The sequence below is a fragment of the Sardina pilchardus genome, chromosome 10 (genome assembly GCF_963854185.1).
Source record: "Sardina pilchardus chromosome 10, fSarPil1.1, whole genome shotgun sequence".
Taxonomy (NCBI): Eukaryota; Metazoa; Chordata; class Actinopteri; order Clupeiformes; family Clupeidae; genus Sardina; species Sardina pilchardus.
The window spans coordinates 24,832,645-24,849,860 of NC_085003.1; the positions used below are offsets into that span (position 1 = coordinate 24,832,645).

General features: G+C 45.4%; 1 protein-coding gene across 1 annotated transcript in view; it reads left to right on the forward strand.

Moving 5' to 3' along the window:
- Positions 1-8,955: 8,955 nt before the first annotated feature.
- tmtc2b (transmembrane O-mannosyltransferase targeting cadherins 2b) overlaps positions 8,956-17,216 on the forward strand; it is a 133,686-nt gene continuing 125,425 nt past the window's right edge. The window contains exon 1 of the mRNA XM_062547753.1: positions 8,956-9,315. Within this exon, the coding sequence (XP_062403737.1) occupies positions 9,233-9,315 (83 nt within the window). The 5' untranslated portion in view covers positions 8,956-9,232. The remainder of the gene's footprint in view (positions 9,316-17,216) is intronic.

Genomic DNA, 17,216 nt, shown 5'->3' on the forward strand with positions numbered 1-17,216 from the left:
ACGGAAAAACTGCATTCATGTATCTCAGGCACGCCCTATCTCACACACACACACACACACACACACACACACACGTATAGCTCCTGTGCCTCTCCCTTAAATGAATAATGGGAACAGGAGGACAGCACAGTTTTATTAATGATCATGCAGATGATTCCAGTTATGTGTGTGTGTGTGTGTGTGTGTGTGTACATTTTTCTCCCTGTGTCTGTGTGTATTTGCCTGTATAAGTGTGTGTGTGTGTGTGTGTGTGTGTGTATGTGTGTGTGTGTTTGTGCCTGCTTCTCTCATGGTTTATTGATGACCTGTGCTTTTCAACTCTTCATCCATGGTCTAACCTCCTCTGTCTGCCACACCAAACCACACGCCACCACATGATTTAAGATCATGCACCTGCTCCACATCAAAACTTTTGTGTGTGTATGTGTGTGTGTGTGTGTGTGTGTGTGTGTGTGTGTGTATGTGTGTCGGATAGAAAAAGAGAGAGAGAGAGAGAGAGTAAATGAGTAGGTATAAGAGCATACCGGTATAACTGTTAATGGTATTTAGCGGAAACTTTTGTCCAAAGCTACCTACAATGACATCAATAAACACAAAAACAGTCTAAAAATAGACAATTCTAGACTAAACAGAATTGAACATAATAATAACAATGACCATAAACATAACCATAACCATAACTCAGTAAAGAAACATTGTAGAAAACAACAACAAGAAAAACAAAAACAATGCTTGAACATTCTATTTTTTCCCAAACTACTTCCGCTGCATTAAGATAACAAACGGAACGTTAAAACGGAAACCTTGTGGGAACAACTATGATGCTGTTAACGGAACTCTCTCTCTTTTCAAACGGTCTATCATTTGTAAATGTCCTGCCTCTGTCAGCATACCACAGCAGTGTCCCATCTGTCCAACACCTGCAAACTAACCGCACCTGCCCTGGGCACACCGTCCACCTGCCCCACTCTACAGGGACACCTGCACTGGTCATCGGGGGCAAGTGCTTTGGTCTCCAAGGATACCTGCCCTAATGGCTGGGGCACGAGTGGCCCAGTGCATGCTGGGGGAGGGATGACTGATGGGGACGCTGAATCCTCCCGCGTGGGGCAGAAGGTGACACACACTCGGCCGCTCTGCAGAGCATTGCTGAAGTTAATCTATGAAGGTATAATTGGGGCGAAAGTCACGAGCACATTTAACTTCAGATTTCGCATTCGCACACTAAAGTCACAAATGTGTAACCGTACATTTGAAGTTGTACATATTTTTTTCATACCTTGTTAACACAAAATAGGGCTACGGGTTCACGAATCCGTTTTACAAGTTCACAAAACCGTTTTACAGATACACGAATTCTCACCTGTGCATCACAAGTTCCTGGCCTCATCCCCTCGAGACTTTTGCCCCACTTACACTGCAACGATTGGGGCAAAACACATTCGCACATCCGTGTTTCATAGTCTGAGAACATGCACAACATTCGTGCATGTGTAAACCCAAATGTGAACTAATGCAACAGAAGTTGTGCATCTGTGAAATATTTTCTCATTAATAAAAGTCTTGCACGACTACAAGTGAATTGATACAAGTGCTTGAGTCTACATCTGCGAGTTTCCGTCGCTGTTTTCCGAGGACGAATACTTTTGCACCAATTATTCCACCTGGCGATGTGCAAAACCGATTTGTACTCGTGCACACAGAGAGCATCGATCGAAAACAAAACAAGGCGGCCGGACCTGGATCTGGATCGCGCCCACACATCCCTGCACATATAGCCTAACCTCCGCTTGTTTCCTCATCAATATAAAGGACAAGGACGCACAATTTGTAGATTTTCTTTTCACAGAGTGAGAAAACATATTTCGGAGTGATTATTTGCCCCCGGGTGTAGCCTAAATAGTGGAATGGAGGCATTTTCTTATTTGCACCCAAACCTGTAGCCTAATGCGTGCAGAAACAGATGGGATGGCCTACCTAAATCTAACAAGTTAGGATTTTTAAAAACAATCTTTTTGATGGAAACGTGGTGCTAAATTCCCATAAACTTGTTCAGTGAACGGGTAAACCGTCCGTTTGTAAGCAAAATCAAATTTGTTTACCGTCACCTAGCAACCAGAAGATAGACAAATATTAGTAGTCCATGGTGTATTAATACAAATCGTGTAGGGTAGTGGGTTAATGCATATTGGGACTTTGAGATTGGCAGTTCAAATCCTATCCAAAGTTTTCCCACTTCTTTTGTTTTTGCATGCCTAAATAGTTCAAAGAGTTGTTTTCTGTAGAGGAGTTGACTAGAAGCGTTCTACTCACAACGGTAGCCTTTCTATAACTAAAATAAAACTAGACCATTTTGACAGGTTCATTAAGCACAAACTCTAATTTGCCGCGAGGTAACGTCATCAAAGAAAAGAGAGTCGTTCGCACATACTTTCACAATATTTTATTTTGGCATGCAAAAAAAAAAGAAGAAGTGGGAAAACTTTGGATAAGATTTGAACTCCCAATCTCAAAGTCCCGATATATGCATTAACCCGCTACTCTACACGATTTGTAATATCATCCTATGGACTACTAATATTTGTCTATCTTCTGGTTGCTAGGTGACGGTAAACAAACTCGTAATTCTTGATTTTGCTTACAAACGGACGGTTTTACCCGTTCACTGAACAAGTTTATGGGAATTTAGCACCACGTTTCCATCAAAAAGATTGTTTTTAAAAATCCTAACTTGTTAGATTTAGGTAGGCCATCCCATCTGTTTCTGCACGCATTAGGCTACAGGTTTGGGTGCAAATAAGAAAATGCCTCCATTCCACTATTTAGGCTACACCCGGGGCAAATAATCACTCCGAAATATGTTTTCTCACTCTGTGAAAAGAAAATCTACAAATTGTGCGTCCTTGTCCTTTATATTGATGAGGAAACAAGCGGAGGTTAGGCTATATGAGCAGGGATGTGTGGGCGCGATCCAGATCCAGATCCGGCCGCCTTGTTTTGTTTTCGATCGATGCTCTCTGTGTGCACGAGTACAAATCGGTTTTGCACATCGCTAGGTGGTATAATTGGTGCAAAAGTATTCGTCCCCGGAAAACAGCGACGGAAACTCGCAGATGTAGACTCAAGCACTTGTATCAATTCACTTGTAGTCGTGCAAGACTTTTATTAATGAGAAAATATTTCACAGATGCACAACTTCTGTTGCATTAGTTCACATTTGGGTTTACACATGCACGAATGTTGTGCATGTTCTCAGACTATGAAACACGGATGTGCGAATGTGTTTTGCCCCAATCGTTGCAGTGTAAGTGGGGCAAAAGTCTCGAGGGGATGAGGCCAGGAACTTGTGATGCACAGGTGAGAATTCGTGTATCTGTAAAACGGTTTTGTGAACTTGTAAAACGGATTCGTGAACCCGTAGCCCTATTTTGTGTTAACAAGGTATGAAAAAAATATGTACAACTTCAAATGTACGGTTACACATTTGTGACTTTAGTGTGCGAATGCGAAATCTGAAGTTAAATGTGCTCGTGACTTTTGCCCCAATAATATCTTCATATTAATCAATCACAGTCCAGAGGGAGGGGGGAATGGAGGGGGGGGGGGGGGGGGGTGAGAGAGAGATGGGATGAGAGCGCAAGAGAGAGAGAGAGGATGAGAGAAGAAGAGAAAGGTAGCAGTGAGAGACAAAGAGGACAGATGGAGAGAGGAATAAAGAGAAAGGGGGGATGAGAAAGAGGAAAGAGGAAGAGAGAGAGGATGACACAAAGAGAGAGAGGATGAGGAGAGAATGTAAAGTATAAATTGTCTTGGTCTGTTGCATATTCTAAATTACAGTTATTTTCTTTGCCTAAAATAGAAAGAAAGAAAAATGCAGCTCTCCATCAACAAGTAAATCTGATTACCGTACGGTGTGATCCCACTGCTATTCACAACTTCTCCCCTGATTAGGAGATTGTCCATTTTCAATTTGCATAACACAGCGAATCGAAACAGGCACAGACAATTTTAGATGAGTTCTCATAAAAGCACTTACAATATGCAAACAAGAAAGATGAAACCCCATCTCTCCTTTATCACCTCTAATAGAAGCAATTAGAAAGAGCAAAATGACTCTCAAGATAAGGACTGCAGTGTCAAACTGAATCACGTAAATGAGGAGTGGTTTTTCAAGTATACATCCATCAGATACCAATACCAATAAATGTAAACAAGCCACCAATAAACCAATACCAATAAACGATCCACTTTTTTTGGTAAAAAACAATTGTATCTCAGATTGCAGTTAACACTGTGAAGCATATACTGCAACTCACCCTGAATCATATAGCACACACACACACACAAACACACACAGAGAGAGAGAGACACACACACCACACACAGACAGAGATACACAGACACAGACACAGACACACACACACACACACACACACACACACACACACACACACACACACACACACACACACACACACGAACACACTGCAGTTTGTGAAAAAGCATCAAAATGGTGGTTTACCATGAATCCCTGCCCTGAATCCCATAGCACACCGGGGTAAAGGGCCTCTCCACTTCACCTCGTTTGCCAATTTTTCTTTCCAACCACGGGCCGAGTGCTCCCTGGCTCCGATGTCGCCTGGGCCGGGGCTTAGAGACTCGCTCGGTTACCGTCACAGTCACCGCGGTCCCGTGTCACCCCGTGCTGCCGTGCCGTGATTGCGGTCCGCCGTGCTTTTATTTCCAGACGCGGAGCATGGCAGCCAAAGCCGAGGTCTGGAACCTGTCATTACGCTGCAGAGTGGGGCCACGTTTGCATGTCATTACTGAAACAGACACAGGCTCCAGGGTCCTCTCATGTCCACGATATGTTTGGTGTTTAAACGTGTGTGTGTGTGTGTGTGTGTATGTCCATGTGCATCTCTGTGTGCGTATGCATATGTACGTGTGTGTGTGTGTGTGTGTGTGTGTGTATGTGTGTGTGTGCGTGTGTGTGTATGCGTGTGTGTGTATGTGTGTGTGTGTGTGTGTGTGTGTGAGTGTGTGTGTGTGCATATGTGTGTGTGTGTGTGTGTGTGTGTGTGTGTGTGTGTGTGTGTGTGTGTGTGTGTGTGTGTGTGTGTGTGTGTGCGTATGTACGTGTGTGTGTGTGTGTGTGTGTGTATGTGTGTGTGTGCGTGTGTGTGTATGCGTGTGTGTGTATGTGTGTGTGTGTGTGTGAGTGTGTGTGTGTGCATGTGTGTGTGTGTGTGTGTGTGTGTGTGTGTGTGTGTGTGTGCGTATGCGTATGTGTGTCTGTGTGTGTGTGTGTGTGTGTGTGTGTGTGTGTGTGTGTGTGTGTGTGTGTGTGTGTGTGTGTGTGCGTATACGTATGTGTGTGTGTGTGTGTGTGTGTGTGTGTGTGTGTGTGTGTGTTTGTGTGTGTGTGTGTGTGTATCTCCTCACTCATCAGTGGGTGAAGAGGGAGGGCGGGAGGCAGCACCTCCCATGAGCGGTCGGCGAGCAGGTTCTGATGGGATGGATGGCTGTGGACGTTCCAGAGAAGAGCCTTGGTGGGCCTCTCTGGGTACATGTGGTTGAGTTTCGATATCCCTGGTGTCATTATACATCTGAATATTATTATACTCTGCTATTAAGGGATAAGTCAGCAACGGAGGCCTAACATTTCACTCAACACATGATCCAGAAATGCACTATTAAATCGGGCACTGACTACGCAGAGTTGAAGGCCTCAGTGTGTGTTGGGGGATACATTTGAAAATGCATTGCAAAAGCACAAAATAAGGTTGTTAACAAATAAACCAAACAATGCTAGGACATTTCAGTGCATTTATGAGACCAGGGAGAGAATAGAGCAAAATGAATGCAGTAAAATTGATGAACCTCTGAATAACTGCACACACACACACACACACACACACACACACACACACACACACACCCCTTCTCTCTCTGCGGTCATGGGGGGGGGCCTATGACACATTCAGCTCTCATCATCCTTTGGGGCCCTTCTGGAACTGGCACTTATAGCTCTCCTCAGATCTTCTTACACCAGTGAACTGGTACTCTCTGTATCAGACTATAGAGCCGTAACCGGGCCTATATTTTGGATCATTAACACAAGGTCAGTGCGGCCTGTTCTGTTCTGCTCATTCAGTTGGAAACCGTCACTCCCTACACAGGGATGTGGAGTGAGAAAAAAATGGCAACCTGTGATGAGAATATTTTTTTATTGGGCAGTTAAAATGTTTAATCACCCTATAAAATGATCAAATTTATTCAAACATATTAGAGACTTCAAGGCTAACCAACCCTTTCAGTCACGTCTACATCAGGAATTGAGTAGGAGGAAGTCTTAACTCTGGTTTTATAATAGAAATAATTTGCCTCTGGGATTTAATTTCATCAGAGCATGATATGATAAGCCAAGTGTAGACCTGACACACACACACACACACACACTTTTGACAGCCGCAGTGCTAAAGGTTTTGTCGAATGATGATTCCTGAAACATCGGGGGACATGCAACTTGGTGAGCATGTACAGTAGCCCCACTAGGCTGATATGGAATACAAGCTTTGAGTCCCTGGTCACCCCACTACAGTAGGCCCCACAAAAACCGGCTAGGCAGAAATCACTGAATCAACTCAAGAACCATTGCGCCCAAGATAACTAGCTTTTCTGTAGTATTTTGGTCTTAAGGAGCCGCATCAATCCAGCCCATAAAGCCACACATTTGTGGTGTAGCTCCACCAACTGAACAACATAAATGCAATTACAACGTGGCGCTATCTTGTGACGAGAGATATTCCACAGCAAACGCCTGACAGCCTACGGTGCGTATCAGCTGAAGAGATGGGAGGTTGATATGTACAATGCCTGTTATTTGCATCGATTATCCTCCCCGCCTCGCTGCTCTCCCGCCGGCTTGGTGCAGCATCTCCAATCCCGACACGACGACGCGAGAGAGCACAGTCGACACCATGGGGCATCGTTGATGAATTGACAGGTGGGGTGCACTGAAGCACAGACCAGGGTGGAGGGCACTGAAGCATACAGGTTCGATACTCATTTGCTCACTCAATTTCAGCTGCAGAGCAAAGACAGAAACCTTCATATTTCCCCATTATGCTTCAGGGTAGTAGTCACAGATGCGTCTGTCTGTCTGTCTGTCTGTCTGTCTGTACATTCCAAGGGTGGTCATGTGATCTCTATTTTCTGTTGCTTTTGCATTCCTTGTTTTTAGTGTATCCTGTGTTTATGGCATGGGCTGGTTTAAGCTGTAGGCTGTGTATGGTATAATCTGGGACCGCTGGTAGGGAAAACACTAGCCACATGTGGTAATTAGCATCCTGAAATAAACAAGTGATTTTCGCATGGCACATAAGAAATGGCACAATCCTGACAGAGGCAGCACACCGCGGCTCTTTCAACCTACACAATGCTCTCACTATTACACACACACACACACACACACACACACATACTCTGAATGAATAAAAAAGGAATGAACTCACACATACTATGAATGTGTTTACTTTACTTTAAAATAATTATAGTATTGTTTTTATTTGTATGTCGCTTTGGACAAAGGTGTCTGCCAAATAGCATAACCGTAACTCTCACAGAAGCACACACACAGAGACACAGACAGACAGAATCTCTCTCTCTCACTCACACACACACACACACACACACACACACACACACACACACACACACACACACACATACAGAGCTGTAAGTGTGTGTGTGTGTGTGTGTGTGTGTGTGTGTGTGTGTGTGAGTGAGTGTGCACAGTTAGATGTGTGCATTAACCAATGCCCAGTGTATGTTGTACCATGTTGGCAAGTCTCATTAATGTACTGTCTTCATTCCAGACTTTAATCTCAAATCTCCATGATATCCTGCCTCCTAACTAAAACTGAAAAAAGATGCACGAAAATGAACAAAGGTGATTACATGGATAAGCCAGACCAGACGTCTAAAGCAGGTATGCAGTAATGACAAATGCACAAAGACTTTTCTTCAGGGTGCGCCCTCTACTGGAGGATTTGTATACAGCAATGTCATGTGGCCAATCAGGAGGCCTCTACTCCCCTCAGACTGATATCCCTGAATCATAATTTGGGACATACAACCAAGGTGAATCAAGCAAACCCTTGCTATGTGTAATCTTAATTATGCCATTTTGTTTTAGGCCTACCTGGTGCTTTAAGTAGCCTATACATGGCCAATAACCTGATTTGATTCAATAATAACTGATACCACAGGATTCAATCTGAACTAATTATTGAATAATAATAGCCTACTACTACTACTACTACTAATAATAATAATAATAATAATAATAACAACCTGATACTTAAAGGATGCATATCATATAGCTATCCTACATACATAATTCTAAGGTGACTGATGCAAATAAATATTGCCCGTTAAAAGTTTTAGAAAAATGCATATTTTCCCATGAGAAATAATAAAAGACTTTGTCATTCCAAACAGTGGTTCACACAAATCACTGGGAACGTCTATTTCCTAACTATTGCGCAACAGCCGGATTAAGGCCAGATTAACGACAGATTGTGTATAACGTTGCGGCACAAAAAGCAGTGATCAACTAAACAGGTCAGTCACCCCAATGAGTTTATCCGTGAGACCTTTAAAGTAGCATCTCGTTCACCAGTCCTGGACGCCAACATGATTCCACGAAAGAATGGGTGAAATTATTTAATTGCAATGTGTTTGCAAATACAAAGATGCGCTACAAAAGACCTGCTAAGAAAACGAAATAAATCTGGGGCTTCCTCGCCTCACAGACGCTGTAGAATCTGTGCTTTCTTTGACACAAACGACACACGAGGAGGAGGGGCTTCGCACATGCGCACTGGCAGAGCTAACCACACGCGGCTCAATCACGACGTTTATTCAGCGTCCACTATGCATCTGCCCGACAGTGCTGTAAGAAAGGCGTTCAAATGCAGTCAGTCGAGCTGTAAATACTGCTCGTTTCACCTTCACTCGCGTTGGATCAGATCTGCCTTCCCGAAACTCACAATGGGTTAGGAGGAGGATGCGCGGATTGTCCACTTTCAACACTTTGCAAGGATGGGGACTTGGATTTTCTGTTTCGGCAGAAACGTCTTGACAAAGGACGAAGAGGGAAAATAGATTCGGGATTTCTTCTCCCAAGCCTGTTCTTTCGTTTTATTTCATTCTGTTTTTTTGAGAAATGATTGCAGAGTTGGTGTGCAGCGCCGTGGCACTGGTCCTTTATGTCAACACACTGGGCGCCGATTTCTGCTACGATGACAGGTACATGAATGAATGACCGTAATGCTGCTTCCTCCCCCGTCCTTTATGTACAAATCTACATGGCAGTTTTTGGTTGTTAATGGGACGATACATAACAGCTAAATGTACTCTCGGGCTTCTGTTTTATCTACGAGAATAGCACGATAACGTTGGGAATGGCGGCGGACCCTGAGTTCTGTCAGCTCCGTCTTGGCCGCAGTGTCTGTGGACGCTGCACGGCTCAGCCCGTTCAGTTGAGATAAGTCGGCGTGTGACCAAAGTTTGTCTTGAATAGCGGTGTTTAGAGCGTACAGTCACAGGATAACTCGCTGAACCAATGCTATTGATGGTCGAAAGGTGATCGAATCCACATGGTTATTTGACATCAGCTACATTGTGTTCAAAACATTCTATGATGACCAAGCTAACTTGTTACTCATTCCCTTGAGTTGCTCACAGGCAGCAACCGAAGGGTTGGCTGTACATTATGTTGTGATATTCCTCCTTGGATGAGATTCTTCCTATAGGCTACTTCTCGTTACCCAAGGTTCTGAACACTATGCTTTTGAATTCATTTATGAAAGACATTACACCACATAGGCTACCTTACACTTTAGGCTGGGCTAAATTGACTAACAGGTCACCACAACAGTAATTTCCAGATATTTGCAGAGTGATGTTTCATGTTGCTGCTTAGTTTCTTCCAAGAGACATATAGCCTCACGTTAGAGATTCAATACTGCACCACTGTCCAGCACACCCAGATCTCATGTGTTTACGACTCAATTGAAAGGCTATGGAGCTTATCGTCGAGATGCAGCGGGCGTAGTATGTGCGTGCCGTCGCTTTCCGCAGCTCACCGTTGAAATAATGCGCCTCGAGGGCACAATCTATTTACAGTCGCTAACTGATTAAATTAGTTGTGGCAAACTTTCCTTTGCTTGCCGTGAGTTCCGGATTCTGGTTTCTTGTTGCACAGCGAAATGTTCATAGCTCAGAGGCAGAGAGCTGTCTTTAGATTATTTTGTTACAAGTGCCGTGTAGTTCGACAAAGCATTTTAGGGTTAACACCATGGGTTTAGAATTTGTAAATGTATCTTTTCACTCTATATAGTTTTTGGGGCATGCCTTTATTCATAGCAAGACATTTACACATTTTATTCTGGAGCACAGAACCATTGCCACTTTTTAAATGACAGCTGGGCTTAAACTGTTCTGATATGAGAGTTAATCAGGCCTTTTGTGTGCCCACAGGCACAGAAAATATATTATATGAAAGACTGACTGACTATGACTTTGAAGTAGCCTTGCCCAGAAAGAGAAAGCTTTACCTGGGGCTGCCTCCTAGTCTTGTTGACTTACGCTGAGCTAGAAAATGTGACCTGCCCGTACCACGGAGATAATGCATTAAAACAGAAGCACAAGTTCCTCCATGTTATGGTCAGGTGGTGTTTACTCAGATTTACTTCTCATTGCAGACAGCAGCGCTGAACTTTGATGCAGACTGGCCGGGTCAGCTTGCAACAGGGAAGCTCGCTGTTTTGCCTGTAATGACAGGGAGTGGTTGCCTGTAATCAAGGGGAACCAGGACACTTGGAAACAGAGCAATAACTGTCTCATGTAGTTGCTAAAATAATAATTAGTTGTACAGTGCAGTCTTTTGTTTTAACGACTGCTTCAAAACCATCGCATGGCTCAAACATCTGATGGCGTCTAAATGTGGAGCTATGCCGAGGACACCCACATAGGCTGTTGTGTAAAGACTGGTGTTCAGAAACCCGAGTGTGCCGCTGCTTTTTATAAACGTGTCATGTATAGGCCTGTAATTAGGCGACTGGGAGCGAGCGCTGACGTGACCGCCACCTTATCTTTACGCTCCCAGGGCTCCCCCACTACGGGGAAGCAGAGGGGATGAGGTGGACTAAAGTGTCCGGTTGGGGGTTCCAGGTTTCGGGGTTGTGGGCTGACCGGCACCGCTGGACGCCCTGAAGGCTTCATTTACAGAGAGGAAATGCAGATGTGGCAGGATGAAGGAGATGGGTGGCTTGTGTTGTGTTTTACTTTTTTCATGATATGATATGATATGATATGATATGAGCGAAGAAAGGGGAAAATCTTAAAGCTCAGACCCGTTGTATGTACAGTAGGCCTAATGGACATCAGACTCGTGTAACGGGTTGTTGGCAGGGAAACATAAATCAGCATAAAGTTTAACTGTGTCTCTCTGTGGGACGCGTCTTTAGGCTGAAACAGTCAAGGAGGATATTGCGTTTTGAATAGCTTTGTATACTATGCATTGAAGCATACGATAATATGTTGAAGTAGGAAACAAAATAGGGGAAAAAAATCTTGGATCACTATGTAGTGAAAACGGCATCCATTTGATATGCAACTTGCAGGAACTTTAAAAAAAAAAAAATACACAATTGTTTCTTATTGTACAGTAGTAATGATTTTGCTTCACGCATTTCAATGAGGAGGGTTTCTTTAGAGATCATGCTTCAGTTGCCAGTTTGGTCTCTATAGTATTCACCATGCATTTAGTTTTGGCCAGAATTTCAATATACATGCTGTTTGTTTCCATTCCCGCATGGCACTTTAGTCTTACTGAGCAGAATTGAGTAGCTATATATGAATAGAAAAAGAAAGCAAGTGCATTTGTATGGCTAAACTCTGGAGAAAAAAAAAATCTTAAGGTTGTTCTGTGTGAAAGAAAGACTGCTGGGCAACACATTGCTTTAACCTTGATACCGATTAGCATTAGGAATGTGCTCTCTGGCCGTGTTGCCTAGCGCATACCTAGAGATATTCTTGTTCTGGAGCCTGAGGCCAAAACAGCACCATAGGGTCTCAAATCGATTGGCCCGGCGGAGCCTGTTCACGCCAGTGGAATGTGCGATGATGATCCTCGCTCTTTCTCAGTTTTACTGCTACTTGCAAAGCAGGTGATCCCCGGATTCAGCCGCTGCAGTCCAAGATGGAGCTGCACTGGAATGGATCAGGGGGCGGATCGGGTGCACAAACGGCAGACTTTGTAGCAAATCAAGACCAGATCCCTTCAAGGGTTTGTTACTACCTGGGATGGGTGGGGGGTGTTGGTGGGCATGGGGAGGGAGCGAGATTTGAAAGGCATGCCTGTAGAGACATGCGGAGCCAAAATTAGACATGGAGTCTGCTCTGAAGTTAATCAACATATTACACGCAGACACGAAAGCTAATGTGTGCAGTTAGGCCCCTATCAGCCAGACAAAGGGAGCTCTTTAGTTCTTGAGCTGAAGTCATGAAATGCCGATAATCAAATTATTAACAGCCGACATCAGTGACTGAACTGTCCTCCCTCGCCAAGTAGGCAGTGATGTAGGTGTATATTACTGCATTATATGCATCAGCTTTAGTCTCTGGAGGACTATATACTGTATTTAGATCATGCCCATTCATCATCATGATTTATATTGATTGTTGAGCCCTTATCACCCTGAGATGGGCGCAATCCCAGGAGATGATTTATGAGTTTGACCTCCGTTTGTGTGTGGGTGACCCCTGTGCGCCTCTCGCTGGATGAGAGTGAAAGCACCAATAAGAGCCCTCTCATCGCCATTGCCATGGCTGCGCCTGGCTTCCCCCCTAGGGAGGCGAGCATCTCCGCCACTATCTCATTATGGCACAAAGCCCTGACACCTGTGCGGGGCGCGAGGAGTCAGCCATAACTCAAGCGCCCTCAAATCTCTGATAATCCACCCACGGAGCAAGGTGGAAGAGGAGGCGGAGATGGAGGAGATGGAGGAGGAGGAGGAGGAGGCGGCGGCGGTGTAAGCGGTGGTGGTGGTGGTGGTGGGAACCAGGACGATAAAACGCCAGAAGAGAAATATCGGGCAATTTCTGTGAACCGCCACGGGGCTGTCCTGCCTCCTTTGACTGATGACCTGCTCCTAGTGCGGCTGTTGACATCCCAGCTAGTGGTGCGGACATTCTTGGTTCAGGAAGGGCACTTTTTTTTTCTAATGAGTCCTTGAGTATATCCAGTACTGTTTTATCATTGCAGATCACTTGTGCAGATGGCATCTGATAATCTAATCCTGTCCTGCTCCAACCTCAGGTTATTTAATGTCATGACTGTGAAATGCACAGAGGAACAAGCGTACAGTACAGTACAGCACACAGAGTTTACATCTGTTAGTGGAAGTCAGATGCTGTGTCCCATTCCAAGTACTTCTGTCAATACACTGAGGTAGTACACTCTGCAGTCTGCACACACTGTGTGTGAGTGTGAATTTCAGTAAGGCGGTGTTGTCTCACAATAAATGCAACTGATTTGCATTAATCTAATGGACGTTGCGAATGTGACTTCTTCATGCAAATCAGTTGCATTTATTGTGACACAACACTACCCGACACTACCCTATTGAAATTCACCTGCCCCCTATTTCACTATGCCAAGATGGCAACCATTGGGGTATTGGGGTCTCCACACTGATGTGTTGGCCACTATGAGCACACGATTTGGGTTCTCGTTGTGCACTGCATGGTGTGGTAATGGTCAGTGTGAACATGCTCGTGTGTCGGCGTGATCGCTCTGTCTGTGCGTACAGTACATGAAGGTTAACACGGCAAAGGTCAGATGGCCGGTACACAGGTGACCTGTTCAGCACATGTTCCCCACATGACGCCCACAAACCAGATGATTCGGAACAGATAGAGCCCTGTTGTTAGGTCAGTGCTTATTCGTTCCACCTCTCTGTTGCACAGACCTGCTTGTGTATTCACACAGCTTGCCGTCACGTTGCTTCTATATGGATAATCTCCATTTCACCAGCAGTGGGCAATTAGTCCAGTCAAATGCAGTTGAGGTAACGTTAATTCGCATAATTAAAGGAGATCTTAGAAAATGTCTTAATTGTTCATGTTCCCAAATATATCAGAAGCAATGTGACCTTTGACCTTTGAAGTGACGCCAATGCCAACATTTCATGTTGCATCATATAACTGACCTATAGCTGACCTACTGATCTGTAGGCTGGAACTAGAAATGTATAGTTTTGTTTGATTGGAAAACCAAAATATGCATTTTTAGTGTGTGATGTTATTTTGACAATAAATAACAACAGTGCTGATGTAATGTGGCCCAACCCAGACAGTCGTCTCCCACAGTATCGTTCACTGGGCTGACAGTTTTGGAGCGTGGCATAGTTTAGAAATGAGATTTAGGACTCGCCTGACAGACTTGAGCCTGTCCAAACATAAACTATTGCAAAAAAGGAGACAGTCTGAAGCCCTCAGGGACTCCCTGGCTAGTCTCTGTGGAAATAACTCAGAAGTCATTCTTACTTCCTTCGGGTAACTTCCTTTGTGGAGACTTTGTCATAGGCAGGCAAAAGGGTCTTCAACAAGGTTCTAATTGTAGCTAGAACCTGTAGTGTCTGATTATTATTTTTGTTTGTGACACTTCTAGCTTCATAGTCCCGAGTCCAACACAGGTCCCCAATCCAGCAATCCAGCACGGCAGCTTATGGTTGCCCAGTTGTGGGCCTGTGGTCGCTGTCCCAGGCCGTCCCAGGCCAGTGTGAGGGCCTGTGAGAGAAGCCTCCTTCACCGTCTCGGCATGCCACCCCTGGCTCGAGTCCACGCTACAGTCAGCAACTCTTCGTGTGTGTGTGTGTGTGTGTGTGTGTGTGTGCGGGGTTCGCGTGGTGCCGTTTCAGCCGGGTGTTTCTTAGACGTGGCTGCCAAGGGCAGCTGCCAGTGCTCCTGCCTGGGGGTAGCGCCAGCCTCAGCCAGGCCCGCCCAGTGGGATTTGCACGGCCAGCCATCCTCTGCGGTGATGCTGAGAACCAAGGGCGGCAACCCCCACGTCTGAGCAGCTCTGCCCCAGTCCAGCCACCCCCCCACACACCCCCCCCCACACACACACACCCCTCCCTCCATACCCTGTAATTACACCTCTCGGAGCGAGAAGGACAGAGACATGGATGGATGGGTTGAAGAGACAAGAACGGGAGAGAAAGGAAATATATATAATAGACATGATGTATTATGGATAATATGTAAGATGGAGACACGAGTGATGGATATTCTGTGTCCTTTGTAGCGCTTTGCCAATGTAGTGTTGTGACCAAATTGAAAAAGGAAAGTCTATTTTGAATGAAACTGCTTGGGTCAAGAGGCTGCAGACAAACTGAGAGTAAACGGCACACACACACACACACACACACTCGTCTTCTCAATCTGTCCAGGCCCTTGCGTTTGAATCCCTCCACCGCTGGGCCCAGATGGCCGTGTTTGCAAAGCATTGTGGGGGGACCGTCGTCCCTTATTCCCCCCCTCAGTTTCTCTCTCTCTCTCTCTCTCTCTCTCGCCAACACTTCCATTTGAGGGGGAACTTCAAAACCCGGATCGTGCTTCGTGTTACCGTGATTTAGCCCGCGGCTTTCCACATGACAAAGTGATTAAGCGCAGGAACAAATGGCTTCTCCCCTTTGAGAGAGGGGTCATGCACTGTTCACACACTGTAGTCAGCCGTGGTGTACGACAAGGGATCTCCGACTCTGGTGGTGTTAATGTAATCATCATGCTGCTCTGAAACACAGGTGCCAAAAGGCATTCCAAGTGTTCATCCTTGGTTTGCTCAAATAACATTGCTAGTGTCGCTGAACTTTTAAACTGGATCGTTGAGTGCATAGTTTTGCATCGGAAATTTCAACATTTTTCAACAAGGAGCATTTTTTTAGAGATTACTGGGTTGAGACACGCGCGGCATCATGGGCAGCGGCAGACTCACAGGAATGCACCGGTCAAGCGCGGGTCACCGGCACGCTCGCGCTCCCAGCGCTAACTGCAATTTGGGATCGATATCCTGCTGAGCTAATGAAACGGCGGACCTCGGCTGCCCACTCCGCTGACACGATCACCTCTGACAGCTTCGCCCGCCCTCCCTCCTCAGCACGCCGCGGATCGCCGCGGCGATTTTAGGCCTCCATTGGCGCAGCTTCGCTCCACTTGCCTCCCCGAGAACGGTCGGCGGCAGCAGGGCCGATAGCAGGGGCCTGAAATTGCATGTTATTTCCTGCCGAGCCCGCAAATCCGCCGGCGAGAGACTGCATTCTGTGCGGCTTATTTGCTGCTAAAAATATCATTAATGAGATGTTTGCACTCTGTCCTGCACTTCCCACTGAATGCTTGAACTCAAGGAAACGGACAGTTCATACCCAATGGGGGGTGAATTGTTGATTAGATGAACAATATGCAAAATATCCACTTCAGTTAGAAACTTTTGCCATCATTGTTTTAGCTTCATATTGTCTTGTCAAAGCATTGTCAGTTTTTGTGTGTGTGTGTGTGTGTGGATATGCCTGCTTTAAAAAGCGCTTCCTTTGTTTGAAGAGCCACTGCTGCAAAAACATGCATTAGGCATTCTAGTAATTTCATTTCAGTCTTTGTCCCAGCCATGTAATTTCACAGTCTCCTGCTGAGAAGTGACCCCGTCAGTGCTCTCCCGTCGACTGGTAGAGCACCCACGCACACAGACGTGAAATCTACTGTTCTGTGACCAGCTTCCTCGCTCTCTGTTAGCAGTGGGCTTGACGCGTCCTAACTGCCCTAGTATCCGAGGGACTGGTATTGTGTGGGCTTCTCTGCTGTCATTGGGGGGGGGGGGGGGGGGGGCTGTGTTGGGACCAGCACTTATCAGTCTCTGACATCTATTCCGGGTCACTGGCCTGTCCGTCAGCCACTCCTAAATGACCCACCCTGTCATGGATTCTCACACGCGTGCTTTTGCACATTTACTTACACACACACACACACACAGGCTATATTCCTATTGTTTATCTCTCACACATTCATTCACATTAATATTTTTGGGATTCTACACAGATTTAATGTCCCTCTCATATGATCTCTATTATGCCATAATATAAAGCTGCTAA